General features: G+C 38.2%; 1 protein-coding gene and 1 pseudogene across 1 annotated transcript; one reads left to right on the top strand and one right to left on the bottom strand.

Moving 5' to 3' along the window:
* Positions 1–827: 827 nt before the first annotated feature.
* Positions 828–1,580, bottom strand: LOC131254210 (probable U3 small nucleolar RNA-associated protein 11; annotated as a pseudogene).
* Positions 1,581–3,584: 2,004 nt separating this feature from the next.
* LOC131253196 (uncharacterized) lies at positions 3,585–4,750 on the top strand. The gene has a single exon (XM_058254089.1). It carries the CDS (start codon positions 3,786–3,788, stop codon positions 4,464–4,466), a length of 681 nt encoding a protein of 226 aa, XP_058110072.1. The 5' UTR covers positions 3,585–3,785; the 3' UTR covers positions 4,467–4,750.
* The last annotated feature ends 15,724 nt before the right edge of the window (positions 4,751–20,474 follow it).

Below are 20,474 nucleotides of genomic sequence, written 5' to 3'. Positions count from 1 at the left end.
ACACGTTCTGTTAAAAACCCATGCCAATCCACCTTGCAACTTTACAATGAATGGGAGAGGTAATTGACAGCCTCTTTGTCTCCCTTGCATAAAAAGCACACATTGGGAATTTGCCATGTTCCTCTTCCTTATCAAATGTTAAGATCCTTTTAGCCATGGCAGCCCAAAGGAAAATTTGGATGGGTGGCATGGAAGCTTTCCAAGCCTTCACCAATGGAGAGGGAGACAATCCACCATGGATTTCATAAGAAGCATCGAGAAGAAAGGAACATTCTTCAACCAATTACTTACTTTCTTATCTTCCACCTAACATTACCAGGGATTGAACCCTAGATAACTCACACACTATACTCTCTACACTCTCTACCTTGCTGACTGTTTAGGTGGAATTACAATCCACTAGTTGGGGCATGTAGATGTACAGTACAACTCGGTGGAGGATATATACTTTCCACATAGAAGTTATCCTGACCATTCAAATAACAGACATGAATGTAAACTATTCACCTCTGTAGGCTTTTGGTTGCCCAAAAATTAAGTGGCTTGGTTTACCTGTGGCAGCCCATACTTTTCCCATGACACATTCATGGTGGGACCTACATCCTAAACAGTTCCAACCACTTGCACAGGGCAGCCAGCTTGTAGGAGTGCAGATTCATTTCAGTAGTTCACAGACTACTAGACCAAGTCTCGAACAACAATACGAAGCAGAGGAACCATGTAGCATACAATTGTGCCCTGCATGCAATGGTATTAAATGATTGATCTTCAACAACTTGCAAGTATTAATACAATAGCTTCAAGTTTCACAAATACATCCCAAAATTGTATGCCCTGTTGTTTACCATTACATCATTAGAAAAAGAAAACACTCTGAAAGGAACAATACAGATGCTTTGGGCAGTGATCTACGCATGTAACTAAATATTATTTCTCAAGGTTGCATACTAATTGTTGGCAAGGTCATACCTGTCTTCAGCATAATAAACATGCTTGTTTGATTGCTGATTATCAAGAGAATGTAGCATGGAACTCAGCCTTTCAATTTTCTGCAGCAAACAACGAAGCTTTGCCAACTGAACTAACCAAAAACGAGATAAAACATGTACCAAATCCCTACATGACACCATTCTTCTACCTTCTTCTCGCTCTGAACTTTCTGAAGGACATATCCTATATCTTGTGTCTTCATCAGCATGAGTTCCTCTTGAGTGTTTTTGTTAGCTTCACTCCTAAAAAAATATCATCAGTTAGTATGATCAAGAGAGGGAGATGGACCCATTGTTTACGGCCACTTAGACTGATAAATACACCATCTATTCCACTTTTGGTTACACGATCATACAACTTTGTACTAGAACCAAAATTGGGAGGATGGGTTACTTTCTGTGAAAGTGGGTGCCCATAAGAATTCCCAATATATATATAAACATGCACAGCTACAAAGTTACTGAAACAAAGGAAGATGAAAAGATGTCTATATTTTACTCGGGTCAATGGATTCCATCTATAGTCCTTGTTTTGATCATCTTGAAGTAAAACTCATCTGGGTTCCTGAATGCAGCCTTCTCCTTTTTCATTGAATAACTGTTGTAACCATAATATATATATATATATATATATATATATATAATCCGTCATCTAACATAAAACACTTCAAATAAATCTGAAAACTCTTTAAACAAATCTATGGGGTCACCATTAAGAGCAATTGACGAAAATTATCCCCAAATCCTATATAATCTGTGGACCACTAGAGTTTTGAATGGCCTAATGAATGGCCTTGAATGATCAATCAAAGTGGGATTGTGAACATTTTAAGAGGAGACATCCTTCCTTTGCAACATGGTTTAAGTTGCAAATGATTTACAGGTGCCTGTCCTGTTTGGCTTTAAGCAGTAAATGATTTATAAGTAAATGATTGTGTGCGTTTGGATAAAATTTTAAGTCCGGTAAATGAGGAACCAATCGAGCCTGTAAATGAAATCCAAACTTTTTGCTTGTAAATGCTGTAAATCATTTACAGTCTGTAAAATGATTTACGGGCAAAAAAGGTCATCCAAAAGCAAGAGGGTCAGGCAATCAGGGAATCCCTATTTACCAAATAATAGAGGATCCGGACTCAAAAAAAAATTATTATTATACTTGTATCGAATGTGGACAATTTATCTGCTTTATTCTCAACCATTTATGCCACGAATTAAAGAAGGATTCAGATATATTCCATCAGGGAGACTTGGGGGATCCACCATCCATGGCGAGACCCATCATTCCAACGGTAGGGATTTCAATCAGTGGGCGTTATTTACACAAAAAAAGCCTTAGCAATAGTATGCAAATCCTTGGCCGTAGGACCACATACAGAGTAGCTGATGAGCTACAGCCGTAAGGACGTTGCTTTTTTCTGGCCGCAGGAAATCCGTGACGTTAAAAATGCTAGGCCGCAGCATGAAAATCGGCGTACACAAAAATCTGGCTGGCCGGCCCTCTAATAAGATGGGCCACATTGATGGAATCAATGAACGATCTACTGTTTGACTCATAGCCTGATTTTTGTAAAATGTGATCTTTATGGTAGGGCGGTGAAATGAAAGAAAAGAATCCAACAGTTTGCCAACGGAAGCAGCCGTTGCTTTTCTCTAAAGCAGTGAATCTTTTTAAAGAATGTGGAGTCCAAATTTAAAGGAAAACCCAACTAAATTATATGAAAATTCAAATTACAACCTCGTAAATCTTTTGCAATTTCTATAACTCTCGCCTTTTCGCCAGAAAGGAAAACGACCCAACAGGGGAGAGAGAGAGAGAGGAGATGACTCTCCCCCTTTTCTTCCTTTTCTTTTCCCTCCCTTCCCTTTTTTTTCCTTTGTTTTTTTATAATGATTTGGAGTCCGTAGTTTTCTTTTAGTTTTTTTTTTTTTTTTTTTTTTTAAGTGGGTGGTGACGTAGACCAATCAGGACTGGGCAATCAGGGAATCCCCGTTTACTAATTAACAGAGGATCCATACTCGCCACGGAAATGAATTGGCTACTCCCCCGCCACCATCTAATGGCTGATGGTCGGTGCTCTGTGGGTCCCACCATGATATATGTGTTTCATACATGCCGTCCATCTATTTTTTTAGTTTATTTTATCTTATGAGTCCAAAAATTAGAAATATTCAAATCTCAAGTGGACCACATTACTGGAAACAGTGTTGAATGAGTGTCGACCATTAAAAACTTTTTGGAGGCCATAAAAGTTTTGGATCAAGCTGATATTTGTTTTTTCCCTTAATCTAAGCCTGTATGACCTAATCAATGGATTAGATGTCAAATAAACAGTACAGTGGGCCTTAGCAGGATTTTAATGGTGGATATCCAATCACTATTATTTTCTCGTGGTGTGTTCCACCTGAGACTTATATCCCTTTTAGTTTTGGGTTCAAGCCATTAAATGATCTTTAAAAATGGTTGAACGGAATGGATGAAACACATACATCATGTTGGGCCCATAGATCACCGACCACCAGCAGCCGGGCTGGTGGCAGGCGTGGTTGCAGGGAGTAGCCAATCTATTTCACGCGCATCAGGACTAACGCGAGTCTCTTCCCTCCTCCCAAAAGCACTCAGGGAGCAGAACCCTAACCAACACAGTGAGGCTTCGACGGGCACGAAAATGGGCAATAAATAGCTCATCCTCCTCATTCCATCCAAATCAGCTAGGAACCGTTGATCAAACTGGGCCAAAAACAGCTCTTCGATCCAGACCGTTAATTTGTCCTTCGATTGAAAAGAAGAAGAAGCAAATGAGCAGTTTCTTCCTCTCAAAACTCCGTCCCCACTTCCCCAAAACCCTCTTCTTCTTCTCTTCATCAAAGCCATCCATTCTCATCCCCTCAAAACCTGCTACTCTCAACTGGGCCACCCCAAACTCCACCCTCGCTGCAAATCAAGCCGTCCATCAGGACGATGAAGACGAGGAGCCCGAGCCGTTCGATCAACGCAAGCTCCCAGCCGACTATGATCCCGCCACCTTCGACCCCACCGAGCACCGATCCCCTCCTACCGACCGTGTCTTCCGCCTCGTCGATGAGGTCTCCAGCCTCACCCTCTCCGAGACCGCCGAGCTCTCATCGATCCTCATGAAGAAGCTCGGGATGCGGGACCCGCCCACCATTGGGGTTATGAAGCCTGGCGCCGCTGGGGCGGTGATGGGTTTGGCAGCAGGGGCAGCCAAAGCGGGGGCCTCCAAGGAGGAGAAGAAGGTGGAGAAGACGGTGTTCGAGCTGAGATTGGATGCGTATGATGCTGCAGCAAAGATAAAGGTAATTAAGGAGGTGAGGAGCTTTACAGATTTGGGACTGAAGGAGGCAAAGGATTTGGTGGAGAAGACGCCAGCTGTGATCAAGAGGGGGGTTTCAAAGGAGGAAGGGGAGCAAATTATTGAGAAGATGAAGGTGCTCGGTGCCAAAGTTGTCATGGAATGAAAGAATGGAAATAGAAAAAAAGGAAGGAGATTTCTGTTCTCAGGTTTTGCACAATTGATATGTTTTGCGTTGATTTTTTTATGAGAATATTTTGTTTTGATAATTTTGGATGAAAGGAATTAGAATCCATAGTTAGACGTTTTTTTTTTCTCCCTTCCTTTCTTTTTTGGTCAATTTTCGTGCGTTAGATTGTTATGAAAATTTAGTGGTCGTTGGATTGCCTTTAAGTTCTTAAGTTGTCTTTCACATGAAAGTGACATGCTGCCTGTTAGGATGTAAGTTGTTAGTCACTTACAGGATTTTTTTTTTTTTTTTTTAATTATTATTATTATTATTATTATTATTTTGGGTAATTTATAAGCCAGTTACGGGTAAATAAATGTATACTCATACTAAATAGAACTTATAGTAGGGAATTCTTTAAATCACATTAAAAAAAGCTTGACAAAAGATATGCCATTGGGTTGAGCTTATCTAGATGAATCTTTGAGCCAATTCTTAGGTTAAACCAATAATCAAGTGGGCCACAAAAGCGGGCCCATAGGTTCAAAATACTGGCAATTAGTGGACGGGCCAAATTTAGTGTCCAAGTTATGCCTACATGACTATACAAAGAATTAGATCACACACAAGTCTGCCATGTTGCGATGACTATACATGTGTATTTGGCAATACACATGTATGCTTTAGCTGGATGAGAAGAGTGGCTGAATTTCAGATTAATTATACAATGCTTAGGCGAAAAGGTTGCATAGTGTTGTTCATGTTTTGGGTTTTGTATAAGACAAGTGAGACCCATAGTTCAATGATCTAGAATGTTAATATTATGGGTGCCACTTAGGATGGCTCATGACCGAAAGCTCTCAAGTTGGAAGAGTCGCATACCCCAAATAGACAGTTACAACAACCATTCACACTCAACCAAGAAAAAGGTCAAACATCATCTAGGTAAGATCATGAAATTTGGGAGATTTTCGATCAACAAGCTATCCACGTGATGATCATATACTCAATGCTTTGGATCACTGAACAATGGGCTCCATTTGAACAAAAGCCGAAAACCCCAAAATGGCAGTATACACAAACCTTTGGGGGCAGAGTGTTGTTTTAAACGCATGTCGTAGTCATTTTTGTCGAAACCAATCATCTTTCTCTCTCACTGCAATTCCTCTGTAAAAGGGGGAGAAATTTGATTCGTTGAAATTGCGGCTGAGATTTGATGTAAAGATCTTTGCTCTCCCTTTTCGTAATGAAAAAAGACAAAAAAGAAAAAGAAAAAAAGAAGAAGAAAGAACTAAAAAAGAGGAGAAAGGAGAAGCCATACCTTGCACTGCAAAAGGCCAGGAAGGATGGAGAAAGGAGAAGCTAGTAGGAAAGATTGATGATTCCGGTGGACGGGTTTGGGAATCTGACTGTTGCGCATCCCCCCCCCCCCCCCCCCGCAACATCAATTTTGAAAAATCTGACCGTTGGGGTGTAACTCACTTATAGGTAAGTGAAATCCCATTTCTCTCCCATGTAAGTTGCTTGGAAGATTTGCCTGCAAATGACTTACAGGTTGTAACTCTCTTACAAGTGAAATTTCAAACCCAAACACCGCCTGTATGTGAGTTACAGGTAAGTCACTTCCCACTACCCAATTTATAGGCATCCAAATGACGCATTATTCTGCTATTGTTTGCTTTGTTAAATTGAATCGGGTTGAAATGAGGTTGCTAGTTTAGGAAAATGGAAATTGTCCAGTTATGGATGCCTTCTTTCGTGTGTGTTTGGTGCACTGTTGAATTGAATTACACTTAGTGGCCCGCCATAGTGATAATACCTTCTTTCGTGTGTGTTTTAATGCACCCTTCAATTGAATTATAATTAGTGGCCTGCCATTGTGATAATAACTGATTCCTTGCTTCCTGCATTAGCATTCATAGCAAAGGGTTCAGCTCCAAATTTCAACTAAGCTTTCTAGTTGGACATGACATGAATGCAACCACAATTTGCGGCTACTTCATCCTTATGAATGCTAGGAAACATCTCTAACTTTTTTGTCATTTCCATTTGATCAAATGAGACAGTTGCAATTTAGTTTTTTGGTGTATCCAAAAGCAGCCTTAGCATTTTGATTGAGGAACTAGGCTCCAAATTCCAATTATGTTACTTTCAAGTTGGACTTGAAAGGAATGTAGTTGCAATACAGTGGCTACTTTCTTTTATGAATTGTAAGGTAACTGCAATTTGATATTATCCTCTCTACTGGAGTAATTGTGTGAATCCAATCATTAGTGTATCCAAATGCAGCCTTAAGGATGAATGAGAAACATACCCCAAAATCTGGTCTGGTAGGATATGCAGTGCCCAATATGTATTGGATTTTTTGGTTGCAATGAAAATGTATGGATATCAATACACTGGAAAGTTCATGGTGTTACAAATGATATGTCATGTGTATGCATATCTTCTGATACATACTGATATGTATTGTTTTAGGAGCTGGCTGATGATGTTCCGTACCAAGATTTTAAAACATGTGTGAAAAATGAGACTTAGAAGGCTTTGGATGAAGGTGTTTTTATGAACATAGGAAAATTTCAGGCAATCGATTTTATCATTGCTCTTTTGTTTTTAAACTATTGATGGGGTAATTTTGTGATGCATGGCAGCAGAGATGGATATTCTCATGCTACGTACAATTACTCCTATCCGGAATCCTATATCTATCATGATCATGCTGAACCATCTTCATATCTCTGTGATCATTATCCTCCTTCTGAGTTACATTTGGATACTGGCCCGTATTATCATACCCTTTATCCATCTTCTTATTGTCCCAAGCTTGCCAGTCTTCCTAGGAGTTTTATGACTAGACATTGATATCCCTCTCCTCACTATGGAAATACACAACACCAAATCATAGTAAGAAAGCATGTGAGGAATGAAAGAAGAGTAAGAAGACGAGTGAGTGCGGGTTGATAGAGCAATCGATAAGACTATCAAAGGAGACATAAGAGAATCCAAAGAAGAGTTACAAGAAATACGTAAATTGACCCAAGGAAGTGGCACAGTTGACCTGGACCCCTGTGATTGAGAAAATAAAGAGGAGTCCAGCATCTTGGAAGAAAAATTAGCTCTCCCTCAGGGCGTAGTTAACCTTGAAAAGGTAGCAATATCAAACCCACCCTTGTATTTGTTATCACTGTTCATAATCCCAAATGCAGTGAAGAAAATAGAAAAAATTCAGCGGGACTTTTTGTGGGAAGGAAGAGCTACGGGAGGAAAATTAATTTGCTTAATGGGAGAGAAGTGCAAAATTGCTAAAGGGAAGGATGGCTGGGGCTAGGTCAAGTTAAAGAAAGAAATTGGAGTCTATTAAGTAAATGGTGGTGGAGGTTTGAATCTCAAAAAACGTCTCTTTGGAGGGTTATCCAAGAAAAATATGGGGTAGGTAGAAAATGGTGGGTGGGATACAAATTGGTCTAACAATGGGGCAAAATCTGAATTGTGGAAAGCTATTTGCAATATGGATTATAGGAGTAAAGTATGGGGAAAGTTTTGAGATGTGGCTATAGATATAAAGTGAACAAAGGTGATAAAGGGGGGCTGTGGAAGGATGAATGGTAGGGGATTCCATGTTGGCAGACATATACTCAGATACTCATGTTGGCTGTGCACAGTAAAGCTTCCATGAAAGATTGCATGGTCTATGTGGGCAAAATGTTGGTCTGGATCATCTTCACTAGAAAAATAAAAGATGCAGAACTCAGCCAGTTCATGGACTTCAGGTCAGTGTGAGAACTAATACAAGTGATTACCAATGAAGAAGACAGTAAAATCGGGAAGTGGGTGGGTTGCTTCGGGTTCTTTCTTGGCAAAGTCCTACTTCCAGAATATCTATAGGACGTGATAGCCAATTTCCCCAAGGCCATGTTTGGAAACCATGGATTTCATGCCAAACGACGTAAAAGAGTTTTCCTTTGATATTATGATTTGTGTTGTTTGGACAGCAAAGAAAAGGGTGGACTGCCTTAAAAAAAAAAGTGGATTCCACCAAGCAATCATTAAATTTTTCTATAATTTGGATTTGTGACACAAGAAACTAGGTGAATATGTGATGCCCACTTACTTCAAACAATAACTCAAAATTGGAATCCATGTTTCAATAGTTCACATGGAAATCATTATTGAATGATTATTGTTTCTTTTCCCCCTTTCTTTTGCCTTGGATTCCACGAGTCTAAACATGCCATGTGCTCATTTGGTCTTTTTCAACTTCCCAAGTTATTGGCTTTGTCATGGACTGTAGCTAAATGTAAAGTTCTGACAATTGAAAATCTAAAGAGAGTGTAATGCTACGATTATTTGCTTGGGGCAATTCATGTTGAGCGATTCGCTTTCTTAATGCGGCACGTGCCATGCTGCATTTAATTTGAAATGGAATCTTTAAAGAGACATGTGCAATAAAAAGCATCCGTGTTGTATGGCCCACCTTGATGTCCGTGTGAAATCCACTCTGCTCATCAATTTTGCCAACTCATGTTAGATGTGAACTAAAAAATCAAGCCCATCCAAAACTCAAGTTTGCCACATCACAACGAAAAGCAAGGATAACGATGTCCACCGTTGAAACCTGCTTGTGCTTATGAGAGTTTGAATCATTCTTGTATCTAGGGTTTACCTTCATCCTATTGGGCATAATCTTATGAAAGGGTTGGATCCCAGATAGACATCATTGTGGGCCTTATGAAGGTTTCAATGGTGGATGTCTTCTCTCTCTCACCGTTCTTGTGTGTGGCCCACTTGACTTTTGGATAGGCCATAATTTTGGGCTCACGTTACAAAATAAGCTGGAAAAAATGATAGACAAAGTGGATTTTACAAAGACATCATGGTGGGCTCAACACTACGGTGCATTTTATTGCACGTGTTTTTGAAAATGATTCATTTTACATTAAATGTAGCAGGACGCCTGTCGCATTAAAAGGGGGAATCGCTTAGCATGAATGTCCGCAACATTACTCCTAAAGAGGAGGATTTAGTATGTTCAACCGATGCGTGATGTGTCATGAGGCTCATTTGTATGAAAGAGGAGGAAACAGTGAATTGCCTCTTGATCTGCTGTTTGTTTGCTACAATAATGCGGAATGGATTATTCAGATTGTTCTAGATGGTGGGGCTAGTTGGAGAGTTGATGATGCGACAATTAAGAAGATAGTTGAAAAAATAAAGAGGAATCCGATTATTTAGGCCTTAAATCACAAAGAGTTCGAAGGGCTGCTGTTGGCTGATTTCAGCATTCTTTGGAGAGTACTCTTTGTGGTAGTTGGGAGGATTTTCCTAGGCACAACATCTTGTATCATAGACTGGTTGCATGCAGGAGATTTGTGTTTGGGGGATATGCCAATGGAGAATGGGACTTGGCCGGAACTAGTGGGCTATGTTGGACGGTAGCAGGAAGGCCAGGGTGCTCTCAGGTCCAATTAAAGTTAGATGTGCCTAGCAGGAGAGCATTGTGGGAGATTGTGAGGTCTATCTTCACCAACATCAAGACTACCAGCTCAGCGTGGAAGGGGAAGATCCTGATCTCATCAGTTGAGCTAATGGGTAAGCTTTTGTTCCTTTGTGTTTATATTTAATTTTTCAGGAATACATTGTCTGTCGGGCTAAACATTTCATTTGCCTGGGCAGTCTATAGTGCCATTTCCATTGTTTCTGATTTATCCAAAGGCTATAGCTTTGCATCCCTTTCTTTCAAAATTCTATTACCATTCCATAATTTTGAACAAAATTTTGTTATCCTTTCAGAAGAATTCAACCCAAAAGCATGCATGGATATCTTGTGCCAAAAGAGGAGTTGTGTTGAATTGGAATCTATTAGATTAAAAAATCCAATGGAGAGTTTACGAGGAGAGTGACATGATTCACAATGATGGGCACAAAGAATCCAGTGATGAATAGTATTATAAATCCATATATGCATCAGTTAAGGAACCTAATGGATCGATCAATTATCAATGATTGAATCGACAGGAAAGATGATCTACCACATAGTGTTCCAAATATTATCATTGATATTATCGATAATATCGCTGATATTATTGGTATTGCTAGGTCAGTGATACCGAAACTGATGATAGTTTAAAATTTTCCAATTGTCGCCGATATTTTTGATAACATCGGCGATAGTTGGCAATATTATCAATATTAATGATATTTTGAGAAGAATCCCTTATACAAGTTCTCTGGTATCAGCGATAATATCCCCAATACCAGGGAAACATCAATAAATATGCGAAAATTGATAGAAATTTGGAAAAAAATAAAAAAAAATTCATTTTTTTGCCTTTTTAAAAATGTTTTTTCTTTAGGTGATTCAATCACTCTTGGTCTTTATTGAATGAAGGTTTGGATTTGCGGAGAAATCTTGATTTGAAATGAAGATGGGCTGAAACTCAAAGGTGACGAAAAATCCATAACAACTACTTCTACTTCTTCTTCTTCTTTTGTTAGGATGGATAGCAATGGAAATCGGATTTGTGGCGAAAAATTTAACAATTTAGTGAAAATGGGAGAAATTGGTGAAATCTTAATTTTTTCCATTTTTTATATTGGGAAATGTGTTAATTGGTGAAATCTTAATTTTTCTATTTTTATATTGGGAAATGTGTTTTTCCTTTTTAATTAATGAGGAAATTTTATATATTAATATGTGTTAGCCGATCTATTGATTTGCTACAATTCTTTATGTATTTTTTTTTACTGATTTTTTTTACAACACATAGTTAGGCCTCTATAAAATGGAAACTTATTATGTATAGCTGGTTATTTATTTATTTATTTATTTTTAATATTCTTGCATGTGTGAATATGTGGCTTTTAACATATCTTGAAGTTTCATTAAAAAATTCCACCTTTTTCCCAACGTTTCCCCAGCGTTTGCCTCAGACCGTGATATTATCGGTGATACTGATACATGCTTTTGCATCTCTGGGCATCGATACGTGCAATGTTCCAAATATCGATATCGTGTTACGTATCGCACCCTTGGGATACAGATACGTATCGATTATTGCATGGGATATATCAGTTGTATCAAGTAATGTATCGTTGTTGTTGGAAACATTGGAAATTGGTCAAATTTTTCACCAAAATTTTAGTGATTGTTAAAAAAGACATCAATACACTTACAAATCAAAACATTACAAAAAACAAATGCACATAATAGGTTTTCTTTGTATGGGGTCATAATCTATGCGTTGTCTAACTGAATTGATGCAAGTATATTCAAAGTCTATTCATATAATTTATAAATGTAAGAAGACACGTGGAAACACAGGCAATACATTCAAAAGCGAAAGAAAATCACTAGATTAGGTTACATACGTGTTTGATTTTGATTTTGATTTTTTTTTTTTTCAATTTTCCGCAATTCGGTCCTTCTCCAAATCTTGAAATCGAAGTTCCCAAACTATGATTTTTCATGCCACGCAAAACTAACTATTTGACACCGATTTAACATGATTTATAGGAAAAAAGGATCGGAAAAAAAAAAACGCTCACCGGATCGAACACGTTGGATATGTCCCACTACTTGTGTGTTTCGTATCGCACGGGTGGGATACAAGATATATTGTGGCATAGATCATTATCGGCTGATATCGTCGATATTTAAAACATTGGATACGTGTAATAATGATATTGATAATCTGAACACTGCTCCATGAGACACAATGAGAGAGGCCGTTCTTACCACACAAGTAAATATTGAAAACTAATCTGAGCAATGTGGGCATCACTAGGAAAGGAGGAGATCTCCAAGAGAAGACACATGCCAGAGCATGTAAGATAAAGCTAGAACACGACCTACAATACTCCTAGTCAACATGGAGAACTTCACAGTCAGCTTCCACCAAAGTGATGGGACACAAGCTATAGAAGCGAGTCAAGATCATGGGTTGATAGTGTTTCAAATACGAGGACAAGTTCCTTCCTGCTAAATGATTCACTATAACTGAGATGGACTGAGCTACCAGCGTGCTACAATAACACTACAGCAGCGTTTGCTAGTACCACTATAGGAACAATACAGTAAAGCAATAATCTTAGCTTGATTAACAAGTTTCCTTAGTTAGAGATATCCTAGTTGGTTTGACTAGCCAAACAAGTGATTGAGTTTAACTTGTTATACAAGTTTTTGACTTTTAGTTTTAGTCTATTTATATTTTGTGGTAGTTGAATGTGTTTATGATTGATTATGTTGTTGTGTTAGAAGCAATGGGAGGTGGTTTGAATTCAAGAAGGATTTTCTTGTACAAGACCTATAAAAGACGTGGAACCACAAAGGAGATTATCTTTTGGGTTTTCTTAAATCTGAGTGATCCATTCGCGAGTGGACTCTCTCTCTCTCTCTCTCTCTCTCTCTCTCCCTCCCTCTCTCCCTCTCTCTCCAGTGAAGTTCTTGCGGCATATTCTAGTCACTATCCCTACATCATCTTGGAGCAAGAATGCATTGATCTAATATAGCTTCCAAATATGGTGATCTTGATAGAGGATGGACCCTGGTATGGTGGTTAGAAGCAAAGGTTCTTCATTTAGAAACCACGATGAAGTTTGGTCATTCCTCGAGAGGGGTTGGTCGAATATTTATGGAAGGGGTTAGATTCAAAATTGGAAATAGCGAAAGACTCCGCTTCTTGGAGGATCAATGGATATAGATGATTCTTCCATCCAAAATTTTTTAATGGACAAATTCATCCATGCATATTTACTAGGTTTTTCTCTCATTGTAACAAGAACATTCTTGACAAGGATTCCCATGGGTTGGTAAAAGGAAAAGTGATTTGCTTTCTACCTTTGGGATCATGAGTTTTTTTATTTATTTATTTATTTATAAATTTAATTTAAAATCCTTTCTTTCGTTCTTTCTTTCTTTCTTTCTTTTAGTGTAGACCTCCTTGGCCTTCTTAATAAGGTTGCTCTTCCCCTCGTCTGAAGTTGACGACGAATTTGAGATCTGGTTGTTAAGGCCCAAGGGCATTTTTTCGTTTAGGAGCTTCTTGAAAAGGATGTGTTCGCTGGGTGGGGGTGATGTGTTCTGCCCTGTATTGACACCTTTTCTTGGTTGGTCATGGTCAACATGATTCTAATAATAAACAATCTCCAAAGAAGAAATTGGCCCTTAGCTAATGTATGTTTTATGTGCTGTGGAGATGTGGAATCGGTTGATCACCTTGTTTCTTACCGTTCTTTAGGCCTTCTTAGACATCTTTGATATTAGGTGTGGGCTTCTGGGCTCCATTTCAAGTCTCATGGATGGTCGTGTCCTTCTGGAGTTTTCTCTTCTACTTACCATTCATCGTATTGGTATTGTAGCTATAGAGTCATCATACTTTTCTCAAAATGTTATGTATGTACCTCGGGTGGCAAAAAATATGATATCTGTAGCTCAACTTGCTGGAGATAAGCTCTGGGCATTCAAGTTTCATCTTGTGGAATTGTGAGGGATTTCATGACAGGGAAGGAGATCAGAAGAGGGAAGAAGTGCAAGCTTCTCTACAGCCTTGAAACGAGCGCTTCTGATTCAAGGTCCATCTCAAGATTCCATTTTGCTCCCTTTTAGCTTTTGCACAAGCGTTTAGGTCATATCCATGACACTCATTTAAATAATCTTTGTCAACTTGGTCTTATTTTTGTGACAAATAAATGCTCTTTATGCTCCATGGAGAAGTAGCCAAGAGGCTAAAAGCAACTTCCCTATCTTCAGAGGATGCTATTGCATGAAATTTTGTGGGAAATTTGGAATGAACAACAGAATTCGGTGGACAATCTATCTTGCATCTCGTGTTGCAGCCTAAAGCAAACTATCTTTGGTCAATTGGGGTCTTGGTTTCAATGTTTTCAGATGGAAATCCAAACCCATCTCTTGAGCAATCGGAGAATGGTGCTCTTTGGATATTGTTACAGTTGTTTTGATGGGTTAGTTGTGCCTCTCTGTTTGTTCTTTCAGGGATTTTCTCTTTTCTAATATCCATTATCTTATTGGATTGTTCATCATCATCATCTATGCCTTATCCCGACTAATTGGGGTCTCTTTGCTTATATTGCTACATGAATTCTTTTTTGCCATTCCACTCCATCAAGGGCTGTAACTTCAGTTAGACGATACGTCATCAAGTCTTTTCTTACTACCTCCACCCACCTCCTTTTGGGCTTGCCCCTTGCCTTTTTAGAGACTTCAACTTGTACCAACTCCTAACAACTACAATTCTTGGTTTCCATTGCACATGACTGGACCAGCTAGTCTACTTTCCCTCATCTTATTAGCTGTTGGTGCTACTCCTAAGTTATCTCAGATGCATTCATTTCTAATTCCATCCTTGTCTTGCCACTCATCCATTCAACGACCTCATTTCAGCTACACTCATTCTATGAACTTGTTGTTTCTTATCTGCCCAACATTCTGTCCCATAAAGCATGGCTGGTCTTATAGCTATCCTAAAAGTTTCCTTTTGATTTGACTGGTACAAGATGATTACATAAAACTCTAGGGGCACATATCCATTTCTTCCACCCTTGCTTGAATTCTATGGGCAACAACCTTCTTTGTCTCTCCACTCTCATGAATTATTGACCTAGGATAGTGAAAGTGATCATTTTGGGAATTTTCATGGTTAGCTGTCTTAACTAATTCCTCTTTCCCACTCCCATTGTTACTAAAATCGCACTCCATATACTCTATTTTAGCCCGACTAATTTCAAATCCTTTAGATTTATAAAGCACCCCTCCATAACCCTACTTTTGTGTTTACGCTCTTCCTTGTATTGTCAATCAAAACTATGTCGTCTACAACCAACATACACCATGTGACTCTCTTCCTTGTATTGTCAATCAAAACTATGTCATCTACAACCAACATACACCATGTGACGTCTTCCTACAAATGCCTCGTTAACTCATCCATAACCAATGCGAAAAGGTATGGGCTTCATGTTAATTCCTAGTGCAGCCTATAGTAATCGGTAACTCACTTGTTCCTCTACTAGTGGTCCTCACATTTTTTACTACTCCCTAACACATATCCTTAATCATGTCAATATATCCTTTTGAAACTCCTTTCTTTCCAAACACCCACCACATTAACTCTCTAGGGGTTCTATTAGAAGCTTTCTCTAAGCCAATAAAGACCAGGTGGAGATCCTTCCTCCTCTTCCTATATTTCACCATCAATTGTCTAAGTAGGAAATTTAACTTTAGTGGCATACCTCCCTGGCATGAAATCACATTGATTTTCTGACACATTTGTCTTTTGCTTTAGTCTTTGCTCAATCACTCTTTCCCATAGTTTCATAGTTTGACTCATAAGTTTAATCCCACAATAGTTAGTGCAACTCTGTAATGGGGACATCACGCGCACACGCACGCCCCCCCTACGCACGTACACAAGGAGGAGGGTCCCTCCATCGATCTGGATCGATGACTGCGTTCGATGAAGAGGAGAGTGACAAGATTGAAGAGACAGTGCCTGCAGCTGCAATATGATTTTGATGCCTTCTAATTTTGTTATATCATGTTATTTGTAATTTTGTTAAAATAGTTACATTGAAGTTTTATGGTTATGTCTTATGGGTGGATGGATATTTCTCTTTTTTCATTAGTACTATTCAATTAGATAATGTTGTTTAAATCTCTTATTATATTATTGGGTAATTGCGTTCATTCATAACTTTAATTTTATTTATTTATTTATTTATTTATTTATTTTTGTATTAAGTTAACCAGATATACACTAGATATGTCATCGGAAGATGATGCATCGGCAGATATTTGAGATTATGGAGTTCAAACCTACTCCTAGGATGGAAAGATAAAGTTGCAATGTAAGTTGTGTGGAAAACAGTTTGTCAACAAAACAAATCGAGTCAAATTACATTTGACTTGTCGGGGAGGAGACGCCGCACCTTGTAGCAAAGCTTCTCAGGAGGTCCGAGATTTATTTAGAGCTATTCTCGATTCTAATACAAAGACTTCCTACACCCCTCACCCTGCAACTACAACCAATACAACTAACCAAAGAATATATAAAAGTAGGCCTGTTATAAATGAAGAAGGGTTTAGCAGAGGAACTGCAACTGCCTCTAGCTCTAGTTCCAGGCCTTCCACAACCACAGTTAGTAGTGAAGAAGAACAAGAGAGAATTTTAAGGGAGCAAGAAGAACAGGATTATAAAGAGGCCGTCAAAGAAAGCATGCGAATGGCATACAGATCAAGAAGTACTAGACAACAACATCCACCTTTGAGACAACATGATGCTAAAGCAGGCACAAGTAAACCATCAAAGTTTCTTAAAAGTTTTGCAGCATTTTATAGGGGGTTAGGAATCCCGTACAAATCGGATCATAAAAAGCGTATGAAAAAACTTCTTGCATCTGTGAATGAGGACGATGGGAAGAGATCCCCACCATCCGATTCAGCAGAGATGAATGACTATTTTTTGGACACATCCAGCTCAGAGTCACCCAAGAGTTCTCCTGCAGTTGAATCAGTAAAAAGAGAACCGAAGGATGAATCTGGCGATGAAGGTGGAGGTAGAGGAGGGGGTTACTATTACAGACAAGGTTCATTTAGTTACATGCCACAAAGGCATTCATCATATAGAGGGTATTGAATGTATAAAAGTTTTACCTAATCTATATATCAGTATGTGCATGTTAGGTTTTTTTACTTTTGATTTTGGACATAATGTTGGACATGGTTTATTTACTTTCGAAGTGAAGAATGTTCTTTCGTTTGGATGCTACTTTGCTTTTCTGGCTTAATCTTTTTCTTTTTCTTTCTTTATTATTCTTTAAATTTTAGCTTAAAGTGTGTTTGGTACGAAATTTCATGAAAATCTGCACCAAATTAGACTGATTAGTCATGAAATTTCATGGTATTTGCTGCAACCATACAATTTTTTATCCATACAACTTCTTAACATCTTGGTTGCACTAAATATCATGTCTAATGTGGCACAATATATCATGATATTTTCATGAAATAATGGTGCAATCTAACACATCGTCTTCTCTTTCAAAATTGAAGCAACCATTCTAGAGTTTTCTTGTTGAGTGGGGTCCACCATCTCCATGTGCTAAGGTGTGGGAATTTGCTCATTGGACTGTAAAGGTGCTTCCATGAATGATGTCTTCATAATGATGTCCACCATCTCTTTTTTTGTATTTTAGCAATTTTCATTCATTTGTTGTATTTTGAAGGTTTGCAAGTTCTATGTGTTTTTAAACTCTGTTTTCTCTTTGATGATTATTTAAGACTTGAGAGTACTATTGGTAGAAATCATCTCTTTTTATAGTTTTCGTGCTGGGAAAAAATGGAGAGATTTGAAGAATTTGCTCCTCTCTCTCTCTCTCTCTCTCTCTCTCTCTCTCTCTCCAAATCTTTGTCTATTCCTTGAATTCAAAATCTCTCCATTTATTATTATTATTTTTTTTTCTGTTTTTATTTTCCGCTGGCATATTGTGGATAACATCCAAGCTGTGCTAAAGGTGGGCGCATCATAAGGATCATCTGGGATGGAAATTTTTACGATCGGTTCATGGGGAGGATTACATCGTTGAAATCATGACTTAATGTATGTATGTGGCCCACCTGATGAGTGGATTGTTCAGATTTTCGTTCCAACGGATCTTTATGTTTTGGTCTGCCATTTCCTCTGTTTGGATCCTTGTGGAATATGATCATTTCTCTCTTGTGAGAAACCTCACTTTTTGCGTGCTTGAACACTTTTTTTCTCAAGGATTTCTGGCAGTATCTTTAATTTTCACCCCCTTTATCATTTTCATAGTTGAAATAGCTCCTTTATATTAAATTTTTTTTTTTCAACATTTCTGTCAATTTAAAACTTGAACTTTTCTTTCTTTTTATTACTATGATGATAATTTATTTTTTAAATTTAAATTTAGGGTGTGTTTTGTTGCACCAAATTTCATGATGATCAGTCTCATCTGGTCCTAAAGTTCATGAAATTTTGCGAAATTTGGTGCAACCAAACGCATCCTGAATCTTGTCTTATTTTGTAAATTTTTTTTAAAATATAGTTTCTGTTTTGGATTTCCATCAACATCTTGAATTTCCACCCCCTTTATCATTTTCATAGTTGAAATAGATCCTTTATATTTAAATTCTTTTCCAACATTTCTGTCAATTTAAAACTTGAACTTTTATATCTTTTTATCACTATAATGCTATTTTTAAAATTTTAAATTTAGGGTGCGTTTTGTTGCACCAAATTTCATGATATTTTGCGAGAGTGGGTGCAACCAAACGTATCCTGAATCTTGTCTTCTTATTTAATTTCTTTTAATACAGTTTCTGTTTTGGATTTCAAGCTATTTCCTGAATTCATTTGTTATATCGGGAAATGGGAATCAGATTTGAAATTTTGGCATTGGTGCATATAAAATTAGTGTGATGATACATCAAGGCAATGTATAAAATTCCCCTACACAGAGAATATCTATGGAAGATTTCAACAATACAAGATGGAAATGAAGAAAACTAATATCCATGGAATACACACATAACCTTAAACTGTCAAAAACAGAAGCAATATCCCAAGGGAGAGGACAAGAACCAAACAAAAGTAGCAGCTAGTTGGTTATGCCGTTCTTAGCAACTGATCAAACAAATGGAAACTGATATAGAGGTATACGGGATATGGCTGTTTGCTTTATACAGCTTATAGCAAAAGCAGATATGCAAATTTTTAATAGGATTGGATCTCTGATTATTTTTTTTTTTCTATTTAAAAAAGCTCTTATTAGCAAAGAAAAAGAGTTGCTCTTGAGTTGTATTAAGAAAGAAAATTATATCCAGATCTGAATTTTTTGTGGAAAGACAGCCCTGCAGATCTCAACCAACTGCTGAAGAATGAAGAATGACAATTTTTTTATAAACTGCCAGTGCCATCTGCCTTGACACCAGTTGATTCTCATAGAAACATCCAGAATTATAGGGGGAAGAAGCATATTGAATTGGATATTGAGGAACGATCATGCCTACACCTTCAAGATTCAACGATTTAGCTACCTTAGCTGAGTATAAAATCATGTCATCTTTGCCTAGTTTGAGGGAATGGCAGCTTCCAAATGATGCGTGGTTTAGTGCAGCACGTGGTTCTGCCTGGCACGTTACTATATAGTCAGATGTTATCTAAAATGCCTCAGAAAACCATTCTAGTCATTGTAATGAACAATTATGGTGGGCATGGTAGAACTGTAGAATAGCTTACTTGAGAGCCTGTTGTAACAATTAGCAAATCTTTTGGAGCATATGTCTGAACTATTGGCATGGATTTTGATACATTTAGTTCTGTATTGTCAGTTATATGCAATATATGTATAGTATTGGCCAATGTCTTAGGTTTTCTTTTTTGGATCGATTGCTGATATCGTAGCTATTTGGGTTTGGCAGCTAAGACAATATATATATTGGCCAATATTTTAACCGTGTTATAGCATTTAGAAATTCTTTATCCTTTGGAGGTCTAAAGAGGGGAAAAGGTGTGTGTTAGCTGGAAAGGTTGGTGTATTGGTTGGCCAAATAGCTGTTGTTAGTTTCTGGTTTCTCTTGTTTTGGTAATTCTATTCCTTTAGTCCGTTTGCTTTGCCAAACTTTAGGCTTTCAAATTTAGAGTAGCTGGAGCATGCATGGACCATCTAAATTATAGGTCCACATAAGGAAAAAAACCTGATCCGAACCTGGGCCAATCCAATCCGACTCGGTTTTCCAGATCGAGTCGGACTCGGATCGGTCCAGGTCAGCATGGTTTAGGATCGGATCTGGTCAGAGGACCCGGACTCGGTCCCGGATCTGACCGAGTTCGGGTCAGGCCATGCAGAACTCGGACCTGGTCGAGTTGGGCCCAATCCGATTCGACTCGGTCCGATGCCCAGCTCTACCTGTGAATCTAGTTGTCGAAATGGGTAGTTGCCCTATGCTTTGCTGTCTTAGGAGGATCTAAC

Source organism: Magnolia sinica, chromosome 8 (assembly GCF_029962835.1).
Source record: "Magnolia sinica isolate HGM2019 chromosome 8, MsV1, whole genome shotgun sequence".
Lineage (NCBI taxonomy): Eukaryota > Viridiplantae > Streptophyta > Magnoliopsida > Magnoliales > Magnoliaceae > Magnolia > Magnolia sinica.
The sequence above is the reverse complement of the archived record's forward strand: the minus strand, read 5'-3'. Positions and strand labels throughout refer to the sequence as shown.

Bases quoted from the DNA above. Each gene is read 5' to 3' on its own strand.
- LOC131253196 (XM_058254089.1), top strand. From the start codon at position 3,786: ATGAGCAGTTTCTTCCTCTCAAAACTCCGTCCCCACTTCCCCAAAACC.